This window comes from Hippocampus zosterae, chromosome 12 (assembly GCF_025434085.1).
Source record: "Hippocampus zosterae strain Florida chromosome 12, ASM2543408v3, whole genome shotgun sequence".
In the NCBI taxonomy this organism is placed as follows: Eukaryota; Metazoa; Chordata; class Actinopteri; order Syngnathiformes; family Syngnathidae; genus Hippocampus; species Hippocampus zosterae.
Genome location: NC_067462.1, coordinates 475,057 through 490,860, shown reverse-complemented (window position 1 = coordinate 490,860; position 15,804 = coordinate 475,057). Strand labels below are relative to the sequence as shown.

At 57.4% G+C, this 15,804-nt stretch overlaps 3 protein-coding genes across 6 annotated transcripts in view; 1 reads left to right on the top strand and 2 right to left on the bottom strand.

The window, feature by feature from the left end:
* cwc22 (CWC22 spliceosome associated protein homolog) overlaps positions 1–15,804 on the bottom strand; it is a 48,066-nt gene that overhangs the window by 17,979 nt on the left and 14,283 nt on the right. The gene's annotated exons all lie outside the window — the stretch shown is intronic.
* Positions 434–5,924, bottom strand: cnga4 (cyclic nucleotide gated channel subunit alpha 4). The gene is made up of 7 exons (XM_052082014.1): positions 5,413–5,924; positions 3,465–3,566; positions 3,227–3,333; positions 2,197–2,780; positions 1,580–1,825; positions 1,189–1,354; positions 434–1,122 (listed from the first exon to the last, which is right to left on the bottom strand). Exons 1-7 carry the CDS (start codon positions 5,547–5,549, stop codon positions 560–562), a joined length of 1,905 nt encoding a protein of 634 aa, XP_051937974.1. The 5' UTR covers positions 5,550–5,924; the 3' UTR covers positions 434–559.
* On the top strand, positions 6,480–15,618 carry fhip1b (FHF complex subunit HOOK interacting protein 1B). 4 transcript variants are annotated; one of them, XM_052081992.1, is made up of 12 exons: positions 6,480–6,784; positions 7,711–7,901; positions 8,945–9,284; positions 9,902–10,561; positions 10,684–10,929; positions 11,147–11,314; positions 11,566–11,645; positions 11,724–11,893; positions 11,994–13,085; positions 13,189–13,367; positions 13,858–14,020; positions 14,098–15,618. In XM_052081992.1, the coding sequence occupies exons 3-12, from the start codon at positions 9,150–9,152 to the stop codon at positions 14,397–14,399; spliced, it is 3,195 nt and encodes a 1,064-aa protein (XP_051937952.1). In that variant the 5' UTR covers positions 6,480–6,784; positions 7,711–7,901; positions 8,945–9,149; the 3' UTR covers positions 14,400–15,618. The 4 variants fall into 4 exon arrangements, with proteins under 4 accessions (XP_051937952.1, XP_051937954.1, XP_051937953.1 ...); XM_052081994.1 differs by having other exon boundaries at positions 6,892–7,901; XM_052081993.1 differs by having other exon boundaries at positions 6,480–7,160.

The window sequence follows — 15,804 nt, the reverse complement described above, 5'->3', positions numbered from 1 at the left end:
GGTTATTTAAAACTGATTTGACGCTGACTGATGTAAACAAAATATCATCTCTCCATTTTGAACGACGATGGACTTCCGCCCCCCAGGACTCGAGTGACGTTGCTCGTGTGTACGTCACACCAAATGAACCAAATTGCGTGCCCGCCTCTTTTTGAACCTGAGCTGAGGGGGCGCCCTTTTCAGTGCTTGGCTTGCCAGGCTATTCTTACATTGCTGTCACAACAGGAAAAAGCCTCACTTTCACATTGTAACGTGACATAAACGACATATAAATACAGTTGAGTTGAGTTGATTTTATTTTTTTGCAAATCACAAACCAGTTACTGGGCTGTAGCTTGAGGTCAAACTGTCACCGCTGCCCTGAAGATGGCTGCTTGGTATTCCAAGTGGCCTGTAGGTGGTCTCCAGGTGAATCAGGTTTTGGTCAGCCTCCCCAGAGGAGGAAGACAAGAAGAGCCGAAGGCCTCTTTCTCCTTGGATTTTGATTGTTTCGACAGTTTAGTATGTCTAAGCTTGCATGGAGTAGAAGAGCACGTGAGGTGTCTTTGAAACGAAAGCGTCACACGGTGAGTTTTTTTGGGTCACCCCCATCACGGTTTTCCGCCCGGTCCCCGGTGCTCTCGCCGTCACCCTTATCCAGCCCGCCGCTGACCCGGAGTTGGTCTTCGCCCTGCTCGCCTTCGGCCTCCTCTCGCTCGTTCGCAGCCTTCTCGCCGACGGCGTCCCCGCGGTGCTCTCCCTGTGCGGCGGCCACCTCTGCCGGCCGACGGCGGCGGGCCTCCAGCTCCCGCTCCAGCAGAGCCACGCGGGCCTCCATTTTGCAATTAACGGACTCGGCCTCCGCCATGAGGCGAGCCAGTTTGGTTTGCAGGGCGTCCAGGACGCTCGCCAGCCCGCCGAGCTTGGTCTCCGCTTGCTGAGCGCCGTCCCCCGCTGCCGCCGCCCCGCCGGCATCAAGCATGCCCATCTTGGTGAGGATCTGGCGGCCCTTCTCCTCCAGGTGGCGCTTGGCCGCCGGGTACTCGGACAGTACTTCTGTCAGGTCCTCTTTGGAGAGGCTGAACAGGTCCGAGTAGCCGATGCTTCGGATGTTGGCGGTGCGCCGATTGCCCGACTTGTTGCCTACCGTGTGAAGATTGGGATTAAAAAGGCTGTGGCCAAAAAGCCGGAGACCGCGGAGGGCCTGACCTTTGATGTTAAGAATGCTGATTTCTCCAAAGAAGTTCCCTTCGCCGAGCACGGCAAACTCGGTGATGCCGTCGTCGGCCACCACGGCCAGCTTTCCTTCTTTGATGATGTACATCTCGTGGCCCACGTCGCCCTTCCTGCACACGTACTCCCCCGGACTGAAGACCTGCACCACGCACGCAACCGCCTCTGTCATCCCAACTCCTGCAATCTCAACACCTGCTAACATCAAAACAAACGCTCCCAACACCGCACCTAGAATAGCATACTGACGCGGAAAGCGTCGCCACCTCTGACATCAACATGCACGACCCGAACCGGTCTGCTCCCCCCATGAGCAGGGGGGTAAGACCCCAAACGCACGCCATGCCGCAAACACCCTCTGGCTGACCTGCGACGTTAGCTTGAGCACCAGCTCCTCCAGGAGACTCTTCTCGCAGCTCTGGAAGATGGTGACCTTGGAGAGGGTCGGCAAGTGGACGCTGACTGCGATCTCAGTTCTGAGGTGGACCGGTAACTGCTGCAGAATCTCGTTCTCGCGCATGATTTTCTTGTTGATGTGAAGGTGCTGGTACCAGTTGTCAATGCGCTGCCGCAGCTCCTTGCTGATGCGGTGGCTGCGCAGGAAGGCCTTCACCTAAAGACACCCAGAAGGAAGCGCAAGTGATGGGACACCCAACGGTTGTGCCCGTCGCTCGACCGTACGTCGGTGGCAAAGAAAGAGGAATGAAGACGGGTTTGTCAATCGGCCCTTGGCAGATGAGAGCGGTGAAATTTGGGCCATTCCTGCCGCGCCGCCGTTGATCCCTCATTGCGCGCGAGTGTCGTCGTGACGCCTCGCGGCCAATCGTTGAGTACGCGGGCTATGATGCGTCCGGGCAACGGCCTCGGTGGCACGTTTGTCCGCGACTCGTCTGTCGGCTGTGAAATCGGGCTACGTTCATGCAGTCTGAGAGCGTCTGAAGTCACGGCGTCGTCGTATGCGACCTCCTCCGCCACCGCTCTTACCAGCTCGTGATCGGGAAAAAAGACGTTGTCGCGGTCCCTCAGGTTGGTGATGACGTTGCCCACGTTTCCCACGATGGAGGCGAAGACCAGCACGGCGATGAGGAGGTCGGCTATCATGAACAGGAAGGCCTCTTCCCGACGGGGCAGCGGCGTGTCTCCGACAGTGGTGAAGATCTGGGCTGAGAACCAGAAGCAGTAGAAGTACTGGCGGCGGGTGGACGCAAACACCGGGTCGGATATGTTGGGGTAAACCCAGCCGTCGCTCCCGAAGCCAATGTAGTCGGAGAGCGCAAAGTAGAGGCAGGCGTTCCAGTGGATCAACACAAAGATGTAGATCATCAGCTTGGTGATGCGGAAGGTGTTGGGGTACGAGGTCCTGGTCTCCATGCGGTCCAGGGCCTCGATGAGTCTCGGCGTGCGAAGCAGACGGTTGATCCGCACCGTGGCCGCCCGGATGCCGAAGACCAGGTAGAACAAGTCGGTCGGCAGCAGGGACGCCAGGTCCCGGAAGAAAGCCCCGGAGCGAAGGTAACGAGTCTTCAGACGGCCCAGATCTGTAATCAGGACACCCTGCTCCAGGTAGCCTGGAGACGGTACACAACCCTCCATCATCAAAGCGATGGGGTTTACGACACGGACGGGGCTCTGGCTTCCGCCGGTCCGACTATTTCTGTTTGCCTGAGCGTTCTTTTTGGAAACACCATCAGCTAGTCGACGTTAGGGCAGGCAGAAGGACATTGTTCAAGGAGTCTCCAGATGCGCTCGCTCGCTTACGGGATTCAGGATTCAACCGAAGACCAACCAGAAATAGCGAGTTTGGAGACCGGACGTTGCCGCGAAAGCGTCGTGACCTTACGTACGACAAATATTACGATGTTTTGCAAGGGTGCCACTCTAAGCTGCTGACATCGCGCAGGCCGCTTTTTCAATGGTCGTCACGATACAAACAACCCGCAGGAGGAGTATGCGGAGCTCCCTTGTTGCCCAGAAACACGAGTCCGACAGTCAGATGCCGACCCATCATTCCTACCGGAACGTACGGCGACGATCATGTCGGCGGCGTACATCAGATCCGACGCATAGTCCAGGGTGAGCCACACCGCCAGGTAGTCCAGGGCAATGGAGGGGAAGCACGTCCTGTCAAACCAAACACAAAGCGCTCCACTGGCAGGACGGCAATTTGGGTGTCACTCCGAAGTGACAACGGCTCGGACCGACTCTAAACGGTGGCGCAGCTGTGAAGGAGGCGTCGAGATGATGGCGCATACCTGAGGATAACGACGACCCAGTTGTAGACCACGGGCGGAACCATGAGCTGCAGCCAAACGTAGTAGAAGTGTTCGGCCGGGTCCACCACCCGGCTCGTCCGGCTGCAAACAAAGGAGCAATTTCAATGAACCGACCCGAGGCTTAGCCCCTCGGTCTTCAACTCGCTTCCTTCTCGGCAGGGGCGGCCGTGGCAAAGGGTAGCCGATGGCGCGGGTCGCGAAGCTTTTGGAACAAGTGGGACCTACTTCTTGGCTTCAAAGGGTTTGATACAACTCGGTTATCAGCAACTCCAAGTCTTGAGCACGTGATGGATTTCGCACAAGAACTCCGAAACGGATAACGCGATCAGTCTGCAGCACTTTATTTGAACGTATTTTCAATTCATCGCGTTCCAAGAAAATCACAAGGTCCCATTACGGGTGAGATCTTTTGAGAAGACTCATCTGGTTCTCGCGGGCAACAGGCTGGGTGGGGATTCCCGGCCTACGCCGGGCGGAACGGAAGTCCCGGGGGGTCAACAGAAGCCACTCGCACCGATTCCGCGAAAATAGCACCGGTGGGTTTCATGAGTGATTTGGATCCATCTCCAAAATTCCCAACAAATAAATGACATCGCGCGCAATGGAACCAACGTGGCCTGTAGCGACAGCAGAGGCCGGATGAGTACCAAGGTCCAAGGACCAAACCGAGTCAAATGCCCTTTTTCAGTCCCGCGTCCGGCTCTTTTTCTTCTTCCTCCGCCATCGTTTTCCCTTGCCGTTGTTTTTGCTCTTCTTCTTCTCGGCCCGGCTCGCCGTCTCGGTCAGCGGCTCCTCGGGCGTCGACCGCTCCCGCGTCCTCTCCTCCGCCGCCCCGCCCCGGTCGGCGTCCCGAATCCGCGGCTCGTCGCGGTCCCGTCGGCGAGCGATCCTCTGGTTCCACCTCCTCTCCACCAGCAGCTCCATCTCCAGCTGCCCCAGCCTCTTCCTCCAGGTCTCCTCCGAGTCGCTCATCCGCCGGCGGTGGCCCAGCTCCAGGGCGTCGTAGCGCTTGCTCCAGCGCTCCTCGCTCTCCTTCAGCTGCATCTCGCGCAGGGTGAGCTGGTGCAGGGTGTCCACGAAGGCCCGGGTTCGAGCTCGCCGCCTCCACAGGACTTTGGCCAGCAGGGCGTCCTTGCCGCTCAGCTCGGAAACGTGGCGCAGTTCCAGGAGCGCGATGTGCTGCTTCAGGGTTTGGTTCTCCTGCCGCAGGGCCTCCACCTCCCCCGTCGCGGCCTCCCGTCGGTGCTCCGCGTCCATGTCGTCCGCTCGGTCGGGATTGTCGCCGAGGCGTCGGAGCCTCGCTCTAAATTTTGTCCGGTCGGCGCCCGGTGTCACAAAGCTCGGACGCATCATCTGAGGTGACATCGTCCTGAAAGACAGGACGCCGTTGTCCTCATCGGCGGCCGCATCGTCGCTTCGGCGTCGCCCAACTGAATCGCCCTTCTGAAATCGGCTCCGTTTGATGCGGTTGTCCAGAACCATCGGGACCCGGAACGGAAGTCGGGGCGCACCGGCTCCATCTTTCTCTGTCTGGGGACACACGATGCAGACAACCGGGCTGCCTTTGTCCCGATCCAGGACAGCAACCCCCGCGACAATCTTGCGTCTCATCAAATTGCCCGACAAGATGATCCTCATGTCCGACGGGAGCGGCTTTGTCCCGAGCATAAGGTCCGAAACGAGTGGGGCAGTCTCAAAAGAAAAATCTCCATGTGTGCCGAACGCTCATTTTCATTCTTTGGCTTTTGCTGCAGCGTGAGACTTGAGTTTAGCTTGACTGTTTTTGTGCTTTTTACCAACTTCCTTATCAATGCATGCTTTCGCTCCACATGAAGCCGTTTGTACACAGCGGCGCTTCGAAAGTGCTCGAGAAATGAGTTGAAGACCGCACGCCGACGTTGAAAAGTCTCGTTGTTGGTCTACTCACGTTGGGGGGGCCTCACGGGGATCCGTCCCATCTCGGCCGAGGCGGGTGCCGACGTCGCCGTCTTCGTCGTGGGCCACCTTGGACCTCTGCCGGGCACGGAGCCACGCGGAGGCCGGGCCACCAGAACCTCTCTTCATGGTCGCTTCAAATGTGCTGGACGCGTGCGTGGTCGTGCGCGCGTGCAAGCGAGAGAGGCTTTTGTCACTATGGACGACAGCACAACATTGCCGTCTCCTCCGGGAGTGTCTTCATCCCCCTTCGGGACATCTGAGGAGGCGCTGGGAAGCCCTTCTTGTTTTCAGATTTCAGTGTCTCTTTGCATCATGACCTTTCATAAGATGATGACCTTTTGGGGTTTTTGGAAGTCAAGAAAGTTTTGCTTTGTGATTCCCCTTTTCTCCCCACCATGGCCTTAGTCATTTCAACTTTAACTCTCAACAAAATACCATTCTGTTCTTCTAAGTTTTGTTTTTGAAACCTAAAAAAAAATACAAGTTCTCATTTTTGGGAGACTGTTTTTAAATGAACTTTTATGGAAGGAAAAAAAACATTGAGGAAAAAACATTTTTATTCAGAAAGAATATGAATGTTATCAAGACATTAGATTTTTCTGAGTGATTAATGTTAAATTTCTCTTTTTTTGAATATGTTGTTGTTTTTTCAGGATATTGTATTTTTTCATACAAAAAATACTCTGAAGAAGCAAACAGAAAAAAAACCCACCCCACAATAAATTTTTTAGTAAAGTAGTAAGTAAATGCAATATGCGCTTGTGTTTCTCCGAACCCTAAATATATGATTGCGCATATTGTTTCGAACGCGCTCTGATCTGAATAGAAAAATCCGGAAAACAGAAAAAAGAACGAATTCAGAGGGGAAACAGGCGAGGCATCTTTATTTGCGTATCTATTACATATTTCGTCAACTCTACATACTGGACATCATTCAAACTGCATTTAAAACAACGCTACTGCAAAATCACGATTCCCCCCCCCCTTTCCGTCTGGGTTGAAGAAGCGGCACGTGCTCGTGCCCGGTCCGCAGGGCTGACGTGCACGAGCACGTCGTCGGGCGGGTTCAGTGGCAGTGTCACGCTCAGACGGCCAAGATGGCGGCTGGCCGAGGACGACGCTCGGCGTGACTGGCTGATGGACAGCCATGTTCGTTCCATTGGTCGCCGACGGGATGCGCCGCCGCCCCGACGGGGCGCCTTTCTCTCGCCCCGCTCTTAGTCGGTTCCCCCGCCCGCCCCATCACCGAGGCGCCGCGGGCCGCCTTGCCGCTCGCGTCGAGTCGCCGCCGGACACCGCGCTGACGTCGCGGCGCTCGTAGCCGCTAGCCGAGCCTTCGCTCGACCGGACGGCGGCACCAGGTGAGCCAGGCCAGCAAACGTTTGCCCCTCACCTTAGCGCCGACGACGGTCTTAATGTCGCTCATAAAGCCTCGCGCTCTTCGCTTTCGCCGTCGCGAGCGGCGGAGGAATTCGGTCGTTGGTCCAGAATTGAGTGTTCGTCGATGCTAGCTGACGCCGGAGAGTCCGAGCGCCTTTCCGAAGAGGACAGACGAGCAGCTAGCGATGCCTCCGCTCCAGCGCGGGCGGCGGCGATGGCCGGACCAAACCCGCAACCCGTGAAATCCGCAAATGACGGAGCCGATGCTCAAAGAAAGAAATCAAAACTCTGCACGCAACCCCGGACGATATGGACTGAAAAGTCAATCGCTACGCAAGTCCTATCAGTCGATAATCGGTACTGATTGTCTTTTTAATTGTCCAAAATTAGGGCCGGAGTAAAAAGGCCGAGTTTAGGTAATCCAATCTGAAAATGGAGTGTATCAGAGTTACCCTCTAATAAGTGCTGAACGTCATTATTGAGTGAAATCCTATTTGTGTCATCTTCGCCAGCTGACAGTTGAATTTGACACCTGTGTTTTAGGAGATTGGCATCTTAGAAAGAGATTTTGCGGAGAATGAAGTCCTAGCCTTGGCTCACATATTTAAATGTTTCTACAAGTTTTTTTTTTCTTCAAGAAAATGAATTGTAATTGTACAAAAAAGTTTTTTCCCTCTCAGAACTTTCAGGAAAATAAAGACGGACTCCTCTGAACCCCCGTCCTAAAAAATCTGAAGATAGTTATTTTATTGGTCTATTTATTTTTCTTCAAGAAAGAAGTCCGTCTTACAATTCGATATTTGTAGTATTATGTCTGGCTGAAAAGCAAATGGTCTCGTCCGGGAGAAAAAAGTAGCAATGGCATGAAAGGCGATTGATGTTTTGTTCCTGGTGTCGGTGTCGGCAGCGGCTGGGCCCCACCCTGGGGTGCAAAGGTCGTCGGTCGGCTCGGCGCTCGCCTCCCCGCGTGCACGCCTGCGCTCCGGCTTGAAGGAGGTTGCGTCTTGGAAGTGGCCCGTCCGTCTCGGGAAGCTGGTCCAACTTGGCCGTCAAAGTTTGCCTTCGTCCTGCTTCGGTTGCCGGACGCGTTTGCAGTCAGTAAGTATTTATTTATGTATGGATTTATTGATTTATTGATTGACTTTTGTCCTCATGAGGACTAGAACGCATTCTTCAGCTTGCCCGTTCAAAGGTAAGATGAAAGCGGTTTAAAAGTTAACTTGTGGATAATGAATGTCAACACCTGGTAGGACTTGGGAGTTGAAAGGTGGCCAGAGATTTGTCCGGCCCGCCGGTCCACCTGCGATCTTTGGAAATCGCTTTTGTCAGAGCGAACGGCGGCCCGCCGGGTCCGCCCGGGATCTCCTTCGCTTCTTGTACTGCCGCGGACGTTTTGGTCCCCTGGGGTCCAAGGGTTTTGCGAGTGTTGAAAACATGTGGGCCAGCAAATCTGTCATGACTTAGCAATACGCCAGAAGATGGCGGAATTGCACCGCTCAGCACAGTCGTTGAGTAGAAGATTAAGATTAGGCATCAAATGTCGTCGGCCTGTTGCCTGAGTGATTGCGGGAGAGCGGCGCCGACATGTGGGAAGGTGAGGCACCTGACACGCAAACGGGGTTGGGGCTGCTGGTTAACCGTCAGATTGATAATCGTGATTATTTTGATCAATATTGCAATCATGGTAGTTATAGCAGTTGTGACCGAGAACTTTAAAAAAAAAAGTTTTGAAATTATACAATTTTTCATACATACGGTATGCAACCAGCTAGCCTCCACGACCGGAATGCGTCTCTACGAATGCCTCCGTTTTCTTTGGTTTATCCGAGTTGGGGTCGAAGGGGCAGTTGCTTGAGGGGGAAGGCGGGGCTTCCCCCTTCCCCAGCCACTTAATTCGGCCGGCTCTTCCGGGAGTATTCCCCGGCCAGCTGGGAGACGGCCTGCGCAGTTTGTCCCGGGGTCGTCCCCGAGGCATTCTCCCGGTGGGGCGTGCCCGGAACACCAGGAGGGGTCCAGGAGGCATCCCGATCCGATGCCCGCGCCACCTCATCTGGCTATTCTCAATCTGGGCGACAAACTTGACAAATGTGCTGCTGCTGTTGATGACGATGACGCTGACGACGATTTTCTCGGACCGACAGCAAGCATGGAGTGGTCGTGGCCGCAGACCGGATGACGGGTTGCGACCGGACAAGGGCGTCGCAGCACTTCCTGCTTTTCAACCCTGAGCGAGAGTGACGACGGCCGACCAACCCCACGACCGCCCACCGCCCCCGGCCCGTCCCAGCCCCGCGCCTCGCCTTTAAATAGCGCAGCCTTCGGCTTCTGGGTCATCGTCGCCCGAAGATGAGCTGGCTCAGCAGGTTGACGCCACGCACCCCCGCTGCTCGTCCGGGACGGGGCGCCGCCCCCCAGGAGGCGCCTTCGTGCACCGCCGACCCGGAGACCTGCTTCATGGTCTTTGAGAACCACTGGAGACAAGTGAGTGCTTCGACGCCAACCGTCTTGATAGCAAGTCATGTCCTTTGGGGGAAATGCATTCAAAACCATGCAAAACGTTTTCTGCCATGCCAGTCATTTATTAGGAATGGAGTCGACAAAAGTTCCAAGTCGAATCTTGTTCTTTTTTTTTCTTGAGAATAGGGTCGCGTTTATTCGACAATAAAATGGACCTTGCTCAAAAATGAAAAGTGAGGTTGTTTTTTTTTTCCCCCCCTCAAGACGAGACGCGTTGATCTTGTTGAAGGCTGCCGAAGCGTCATAGGAAGTAACACTTGATTATCAAGCGCAGTCATCTGCTGCGCTGCCTCCACCACCCGTTTCATGCTGATGTACGCGCAGAGAAAGAAAATGTCGTTTCCAGGGCAGATTTCCTGAAGAAAAAAACCAAAAAGTCATCAAAAGGAGATTAAAGTTGAAGTATATAGCGAGGTCGGCGTGTGCGTGTATTTATATCTCCAAAATGGTTTCTTCCTGTCCCACCGGGGCGGTATCTCGGGTCCTCCAGCAGAGGGTGACCCTTCCTTCTCCCATCTACTCTGAGTCTTGACATGTGTGGGGGTGCTGCGCTGCGCTAAGGTGGCGTTTGTATTCTGTAGGTGTCACGCGTGCTGGACCACAGCGAGTTGTCGCGCTCCACCGACGACCTGATCGCCGTGAGGAACCACACAGACCAGATGTTCTGCCTCCTGGCCGAGGAGCGGCCCCCACAAGGCGGCGGCGGTGGCGGCGACGACGACGACGACGGCGGCGAAGGCGGCGAAGGCGCGGGGCCCATACTGCAGCTGGTGGTCCGCGAGCGGGTCCTGGAAAGCCTCCTGCGGTGGCACCTGCGCGGCGATCCCGACACGGACAGCCTGGGGGCGCTGCTCAAGCTCTTTGAGATGCTGATCGGCCAGTCGCAGCAGGCCTTGCTGCGCCGGCCGGCCGTCCTGCACCCGCTGCTCAGGGTGGTGGCGGCCTGCGCCCACTCGGAGCGCGGGTGCCCCCCCGCGCTGGAGAACAGCCTGGTGCTGCTGCTCAATCAGGTGTGCGTGCGGGTGGCGCGCGAGCCGGCGCTGCTGGAGACCTTGTTGCGGGCGGCTCCGGCGCGGCGGGGCTCCTCCGCCCCGCCGCTCTTCTCCCTGCTGGTGCCCTTCATCCACCGCGAGGGCGCCGTCGGACAGCAGGCGCGGGACGCCCTGCTGCTGGTCATGGCCACCTCGGCCGCCGACCGCGCCGTGGCGCGCTACATCGCGCACAACTCCTACTTTTGCCCCGTACGTACTTTGGCCTCCAAAAGCGACAGAAGACCTCCGCCATTTTGGTGCGAAGAGGCCATATTGGCAAGCTACCAAATGATTGATCAGTGATAGTGCGCGCTTTCCCCCCCCCGCGGCAGGTGCTTGCGACGGGCCTGAGCGCGCTCTACTCCTCGCTGCCCCGCAAGATGGAGGTGCACGGGGACGACTGGCACGCTTTGCGGCGCGAGGACTGGATGGGGGTGTCGTCGCTGGCGGTGTTCATGAACTCGCTGGAGTTCTGCAACGCGGTGGTGCAGGTGGCCCACCCCATGGTGCGCTCGCAGCTCCTGGACTATCTGCACAACGGCTTCCTGGTCTCCGTGGTGGCGCCCGCCCTCTACAAGGTACGAACCGAGACCAAGCGGTGTTTATTTTCACACTTTCTCAAAATGAATTGTTGCAAATTCAGGCTGCGCTTTGTTTCACGCTTGTTCCACCTTCATTCAACCCTCAGAAGAAAAATGGCGTTCAAAGCTTTTGGTTTTGGGGGAGGAAAAAAAATGACGTGGTGATGCTGGAAGGAGATCGATTTGTGACATGCGTAACTTTGTGTGTGCGTAGTCGTCGGTGGATGAGATGATTGCCAGCACGGCCTACCTGGACCTGTTCCTGCGCAGCGTGAGCGAGACATCCCTGCTCAAGACCTTCCTGCGCTTCATCCTGCTGCATCGCCTCGATGACGACTCCATTCTGGACACGCTGCTCACGCGCATCGGCGGCAACTCCAGGGTGGGAGCACGCGCGCATATCCTGATCATGTCGCCTGTTCTTGACTTGATTTCTTTTTAATCTCAGCCTCAAATTTGACTATGAAGAATCAGTCATCCGTACGTTTTTGGATAGATTGGGGAAAAAAACAACAACATTCCAAATGAGTTGAAAGAGGGAGGGAGGGAGGAACGAATGTTGGCCAGCGGGAAGAATCGCCACGTTTGTTGGGGGGTGGTGAGTGAAAGCGCGCCTTGTTGTGCTTGCGGCAGCTCTGCATGGTCTCCCTGAGCCTGTTCCGGACTCTTCTGTCGTTCAACTGCGAGGACATCATGCTGCAGCTGGTCCTCAGGTGAGTGCGCCCGCCCCCGCCATCGATGGGTGACATTAGCTTCGTCACGGGGCCGTGACCCGCTCCGCCGGCCTCCAGGTACCTGCTCCCGTGCGACCACGTCATGCTGAGCCAGCGCCGCGCCATCCGGGAAGCCGACATGTACGGCAAGTGCGCCGACAAGTTCCTGTCGCTCATCCCCGAGTGCTGCCGCGCTGTGGCCGCGCCCCCGGCCGTGCGGGAGGAGGACCCCTCTTTCAGGGGCAAAGGTGAATGCCCAGGGGTCCAAAGTCCCCGTCGACTCGGCGGACGCTTCACCCGGGAATGTAAGACGTGGCACCTTGCATTTTTGCTTCCTCCTGTCCACAGCGGCGGCCTACAGTGCGGACGGGGAGACCCCGGCGCCGCCCAGACCCAGCACGCCGTCCCGTTTGGCGTTTTTCATCCGCCAGCAGAGCGGCGGGACCCCGACGGGGACCCCCCCCGGCCCCGGCGGCTCGGAATCTCCGCGGTCAGCCGCCCCCGACAGCCCCGCGTACCGGCCGCGGCCTGAAATGGCGGCCTGGGATTCGGGCTACCTGGATTACCTGAAGGATGCCCGGCGAAGCATTGAGCTTTGCTCCTGGGCGTGTCGGGACTGGTCGGCGCCCTACGACGGCGAGAAGCCCTCCCCGAGCGCCGCGCCGCTGCCCCCGGGCCCTCCGGCGTACGCTCCCTCTACGGCCGTGTACCCCGAGCACTCGTGCCTCCAGCCGGGGGGCGGCGGGCAGCGGCGAGCCGACGCGGTAGAGGCGCGCCGCGAGCGGAGCGGCTCGGAGCGCGACGGCGGCGAGTGGGCAGTCGCCATCGGCCAAAGCAACTGCCCCCCCCTTACGCCGCGCTCCAAGAAGCGCGGCTTGCAGCAGTGCGACCGACTCCTCATAAAATCCGCTTCCCCGCCGGCGCCGGACAACCCCACCGCCGCCTCCTGCGCGCCTTTGTTCAACGGAGCAGCGGGGCCCGGGAGAGAGCTGGAGGCCAAGAAGGCGAAGCGACACTCGGGCCACGAGGAGTTTTTGGACGAGAACGCCAATCGAAACGGATGCCCGAGCGCCGATCCTGCCGATGCCGCCGACGCCTCTGGCCGGCTGCGAGGACCGACGGTGGAGAGCTTCATCCGGGAGCTTCTGGAGCAATCTCCCGGCGAGGCGCGGCCCCCCGACCACGCCGACGTTGAGGCTATCGGCATGGAGGCCTTCACCGGGGAGCTGAAGGAGTTGGAGGCCCGGGCGACGCCGCCGCCGTCGCCGCCTCCTCCTTGCGCCCTGGAGATGTCCCCGTGCGACCGGCGCCGGCAGGATAAGGACCCCCAGGAGAAAACGTCCGCCGGCGCCGACGTCAAGGGGGAAAGTTCCGAAAGGGGCGTCTGCAGTCCCGCCAGACCTCTCGCGCCGGTTCAGGGCTCGTGTCAGCCGTACACGGGTAAGAAGCTCAGGCTGTTTCCTGGCCCCCGCGTGACATCATTTGCTCAAATGCGAGAGCGAGTCCGTCATTTGCCGCCGCTCTTTTGGCCACCGACATCCAGGTCCGCTGATGGCGGTGCTGCTGGCCAAGCTGGAGAACATGCTGCACAACTCGCTATACGTCAACATCCTGCTGACGGGCATGCTGGGGCGGCTGGCGTGCTACCCGCAGCCGCTACTGCGCTCCTTCCTGCTCAACACCAATATGGTCTTCCAGCCCAGCGTCAAGTCCCTCGTCCAGGTCAGCCGCCGCCCTCTAGACCACTTGCCCGGCCTCCGGTTGGACTGAAGTCTCGCCCGGTGGCGGGGCTCGGCGTTCGGCGTTCGGAACAAACTTTTGGCGCAGGCGGGGGCGGCTTGATTTTGGTTTGGCGCATTTTGTGGACACCATTTGCATGCGGCGCAACAGCTTAGGTGCCGCTTCACCGTGTTTGCTTTGAACCGAGCGGCTGGATATTCTGTTGGCGTTACTTTCGGGACCTGAACCGATCCGTCATTCAGGTCCTGTAAAGCGGTAGCAGAAGTTTCAAGCCCATGGCTTTCGCCGCTTTTTAAGCGTCGCAATAGGTCGTTTGTTTTTCTGTCGAGCTTCGGGGTAAACTTTAGCGGGCAGTGGCGTTGAGCGCTTTTTGTTTTGAAATTTGGCGAGTCGGTCACCGCCACCGTACGGCGGCCGTGTCGAGTCTACGCTGGCAAGTTGAAACGCCGAAAACGGCCGCCTTCGTCTCCAGGTGCTGGGCTCGGTGAAGAACCGCATTGAAGCCTTCGCCGCCTCCCGTGAGGACTTCCCCGCCATGCTGAGGAAAGCCCAGCAGTACCTGGCGGCGCGCGCCAAGGTGGACTGCGGCGAGCCGCCCGGCGCCGTCCCACCCCTCCGGCGCTCGGATTCGCTAGGTGAGCGCGGGTTTCAAACGGCCGGCCGCGGTCACTTCCTCTCGCGCTGACTCCCGCCCGCTCTTCTCTGGTGCCAGTCAAGAGCCGCAAGTCGTCCCTCAGCGAGCTGATCCTCCGCCACGCCGGCAGCCCCACTCGGACCCGCAACGCCGCCCAGATGGCTCTGGCCCACGTGCGGGTGGGCGGCCAGACGCTGCACAGCGCGCTGTTCCGCGGCGGCGCCGGAGCGTCCAATCTGGAGAAGCAGGCGGAGGCGCTGCGCGTGAAGAACGCCGTCTACTGCGCCGTCATCTTTTGCGAGTTCCTCAAGGAGCTCGCCGCCCTCGCCCAGGAGCACGCCGTCGCCTTGCCCTTCGCTCGCTCTGACGCCGAGGAGTAGTAGATGCCCGAAGGTCGCGCGCCGAGGGCTCCGCTCCATCAAGTGGGCCTCAACTGGGCCCGCCCGCAGGTAGACACTTAAGACCGGCTTCCGAGGAGGGCCGGACGTGGAGGAGTGGAGGACTAGACGTTGATGCCTTGGAATACATGCGGAAAGGGAGGGACTGCGAGCAACGGGCGTGGAGGTCTAGCGGACCTCCGCATTGAGGGCTCAAGAGGAGAAGACGCTCTTCGAGGGGCAGACATGGAGACCGGTTGCACTCTGTCGAGGGGTGTCAGAGTAGATGTCTAGTAATGGATGGCCTAAAGACAAAGGGGCTCGACTCTGTCGACCCGCAGAGTCTTGAAGGCGTTGAGGAGGACGTTCTGCGGGAGTACGCGCCCAAGAGCTCAGGAGGCTGAGGGCAGGGCCAGACACCAGGGAAGAGACGTCGATTGCTCGATGGCGACCAAGAGAGCGCGAGGATGCTCCAGTGGCGGCCAATCAGCCAAGAGTTTTGGACAGAAAACCTCTGCAGCGTCTTTTGACTCCATCCTGCAAGCATTTGGTGCTAACTGCCAACAAGGCACTCGCAAACACCCACTTTTGGTCTTTTGTGTCACGCGTCGACAAGTTTTGCCACCGAGCACTTGGCCGTGAACAAAGAAAAAGGGGAGGGAGGAGAGCTTTTAGGACTTCCTCTCGTAAGGATGTTTGCCGACGAGACTTTTGTCTTCCTCCATTGATGTTCCGGAGGCCGTTTGTCCCTCCTCCCATCGTCGTGACATCATCACTTTTAATGTTCAACCATCAAGTGAAAAGCAAATGTTAAGTGGAGGTTGGATCTTACTCTCAAAACAAACAAAAACAAAGTGTGCGTGCAAGGCGGAGGCACTCGTCTCCTCGCCAAGTGTGCTTGGTGTTGATTTTTCTTCTTGTTCCCGTGCCATGTTTGACTCCTCACCCGATCAAATGTTTCATCCAGTTTGCAACTATGCAAAAACCTGGCGGCAGTCGGCACCCGAAAACTGCGCGTGTAAATTTTGTAAGGCAAATAACAAAGCAAATTATTCTGTTCGGAGGAGAAACGCAGAAGGCGTAAAAAAAAAGGAATATTTTTGTACATGATTGCCATTGCATGTGTGTGTGTGTGTGTGATGGGTGGAGAACAATCTGTCACGAAAAACAAAACACTAAAGGGAATGTTTTTATTAATTTATAAAGTCTTTGTTAGCAACGAGCTCCCCTGGTGTGTCTCAACTCTCTTTGTTAAAAATGCCATTAAGCAGTCCCGCGCCAAACCAAAAAGGCTGCCGGCCCATTGGAGTCCATGCAAATGGTCCAAAAAAAGGGACCTGGTGGCTTGAGCCGACTGCGTTAAAACGTCTCGATCGCAAAACCTGACGGGAAGAGCAAAAACGATGTC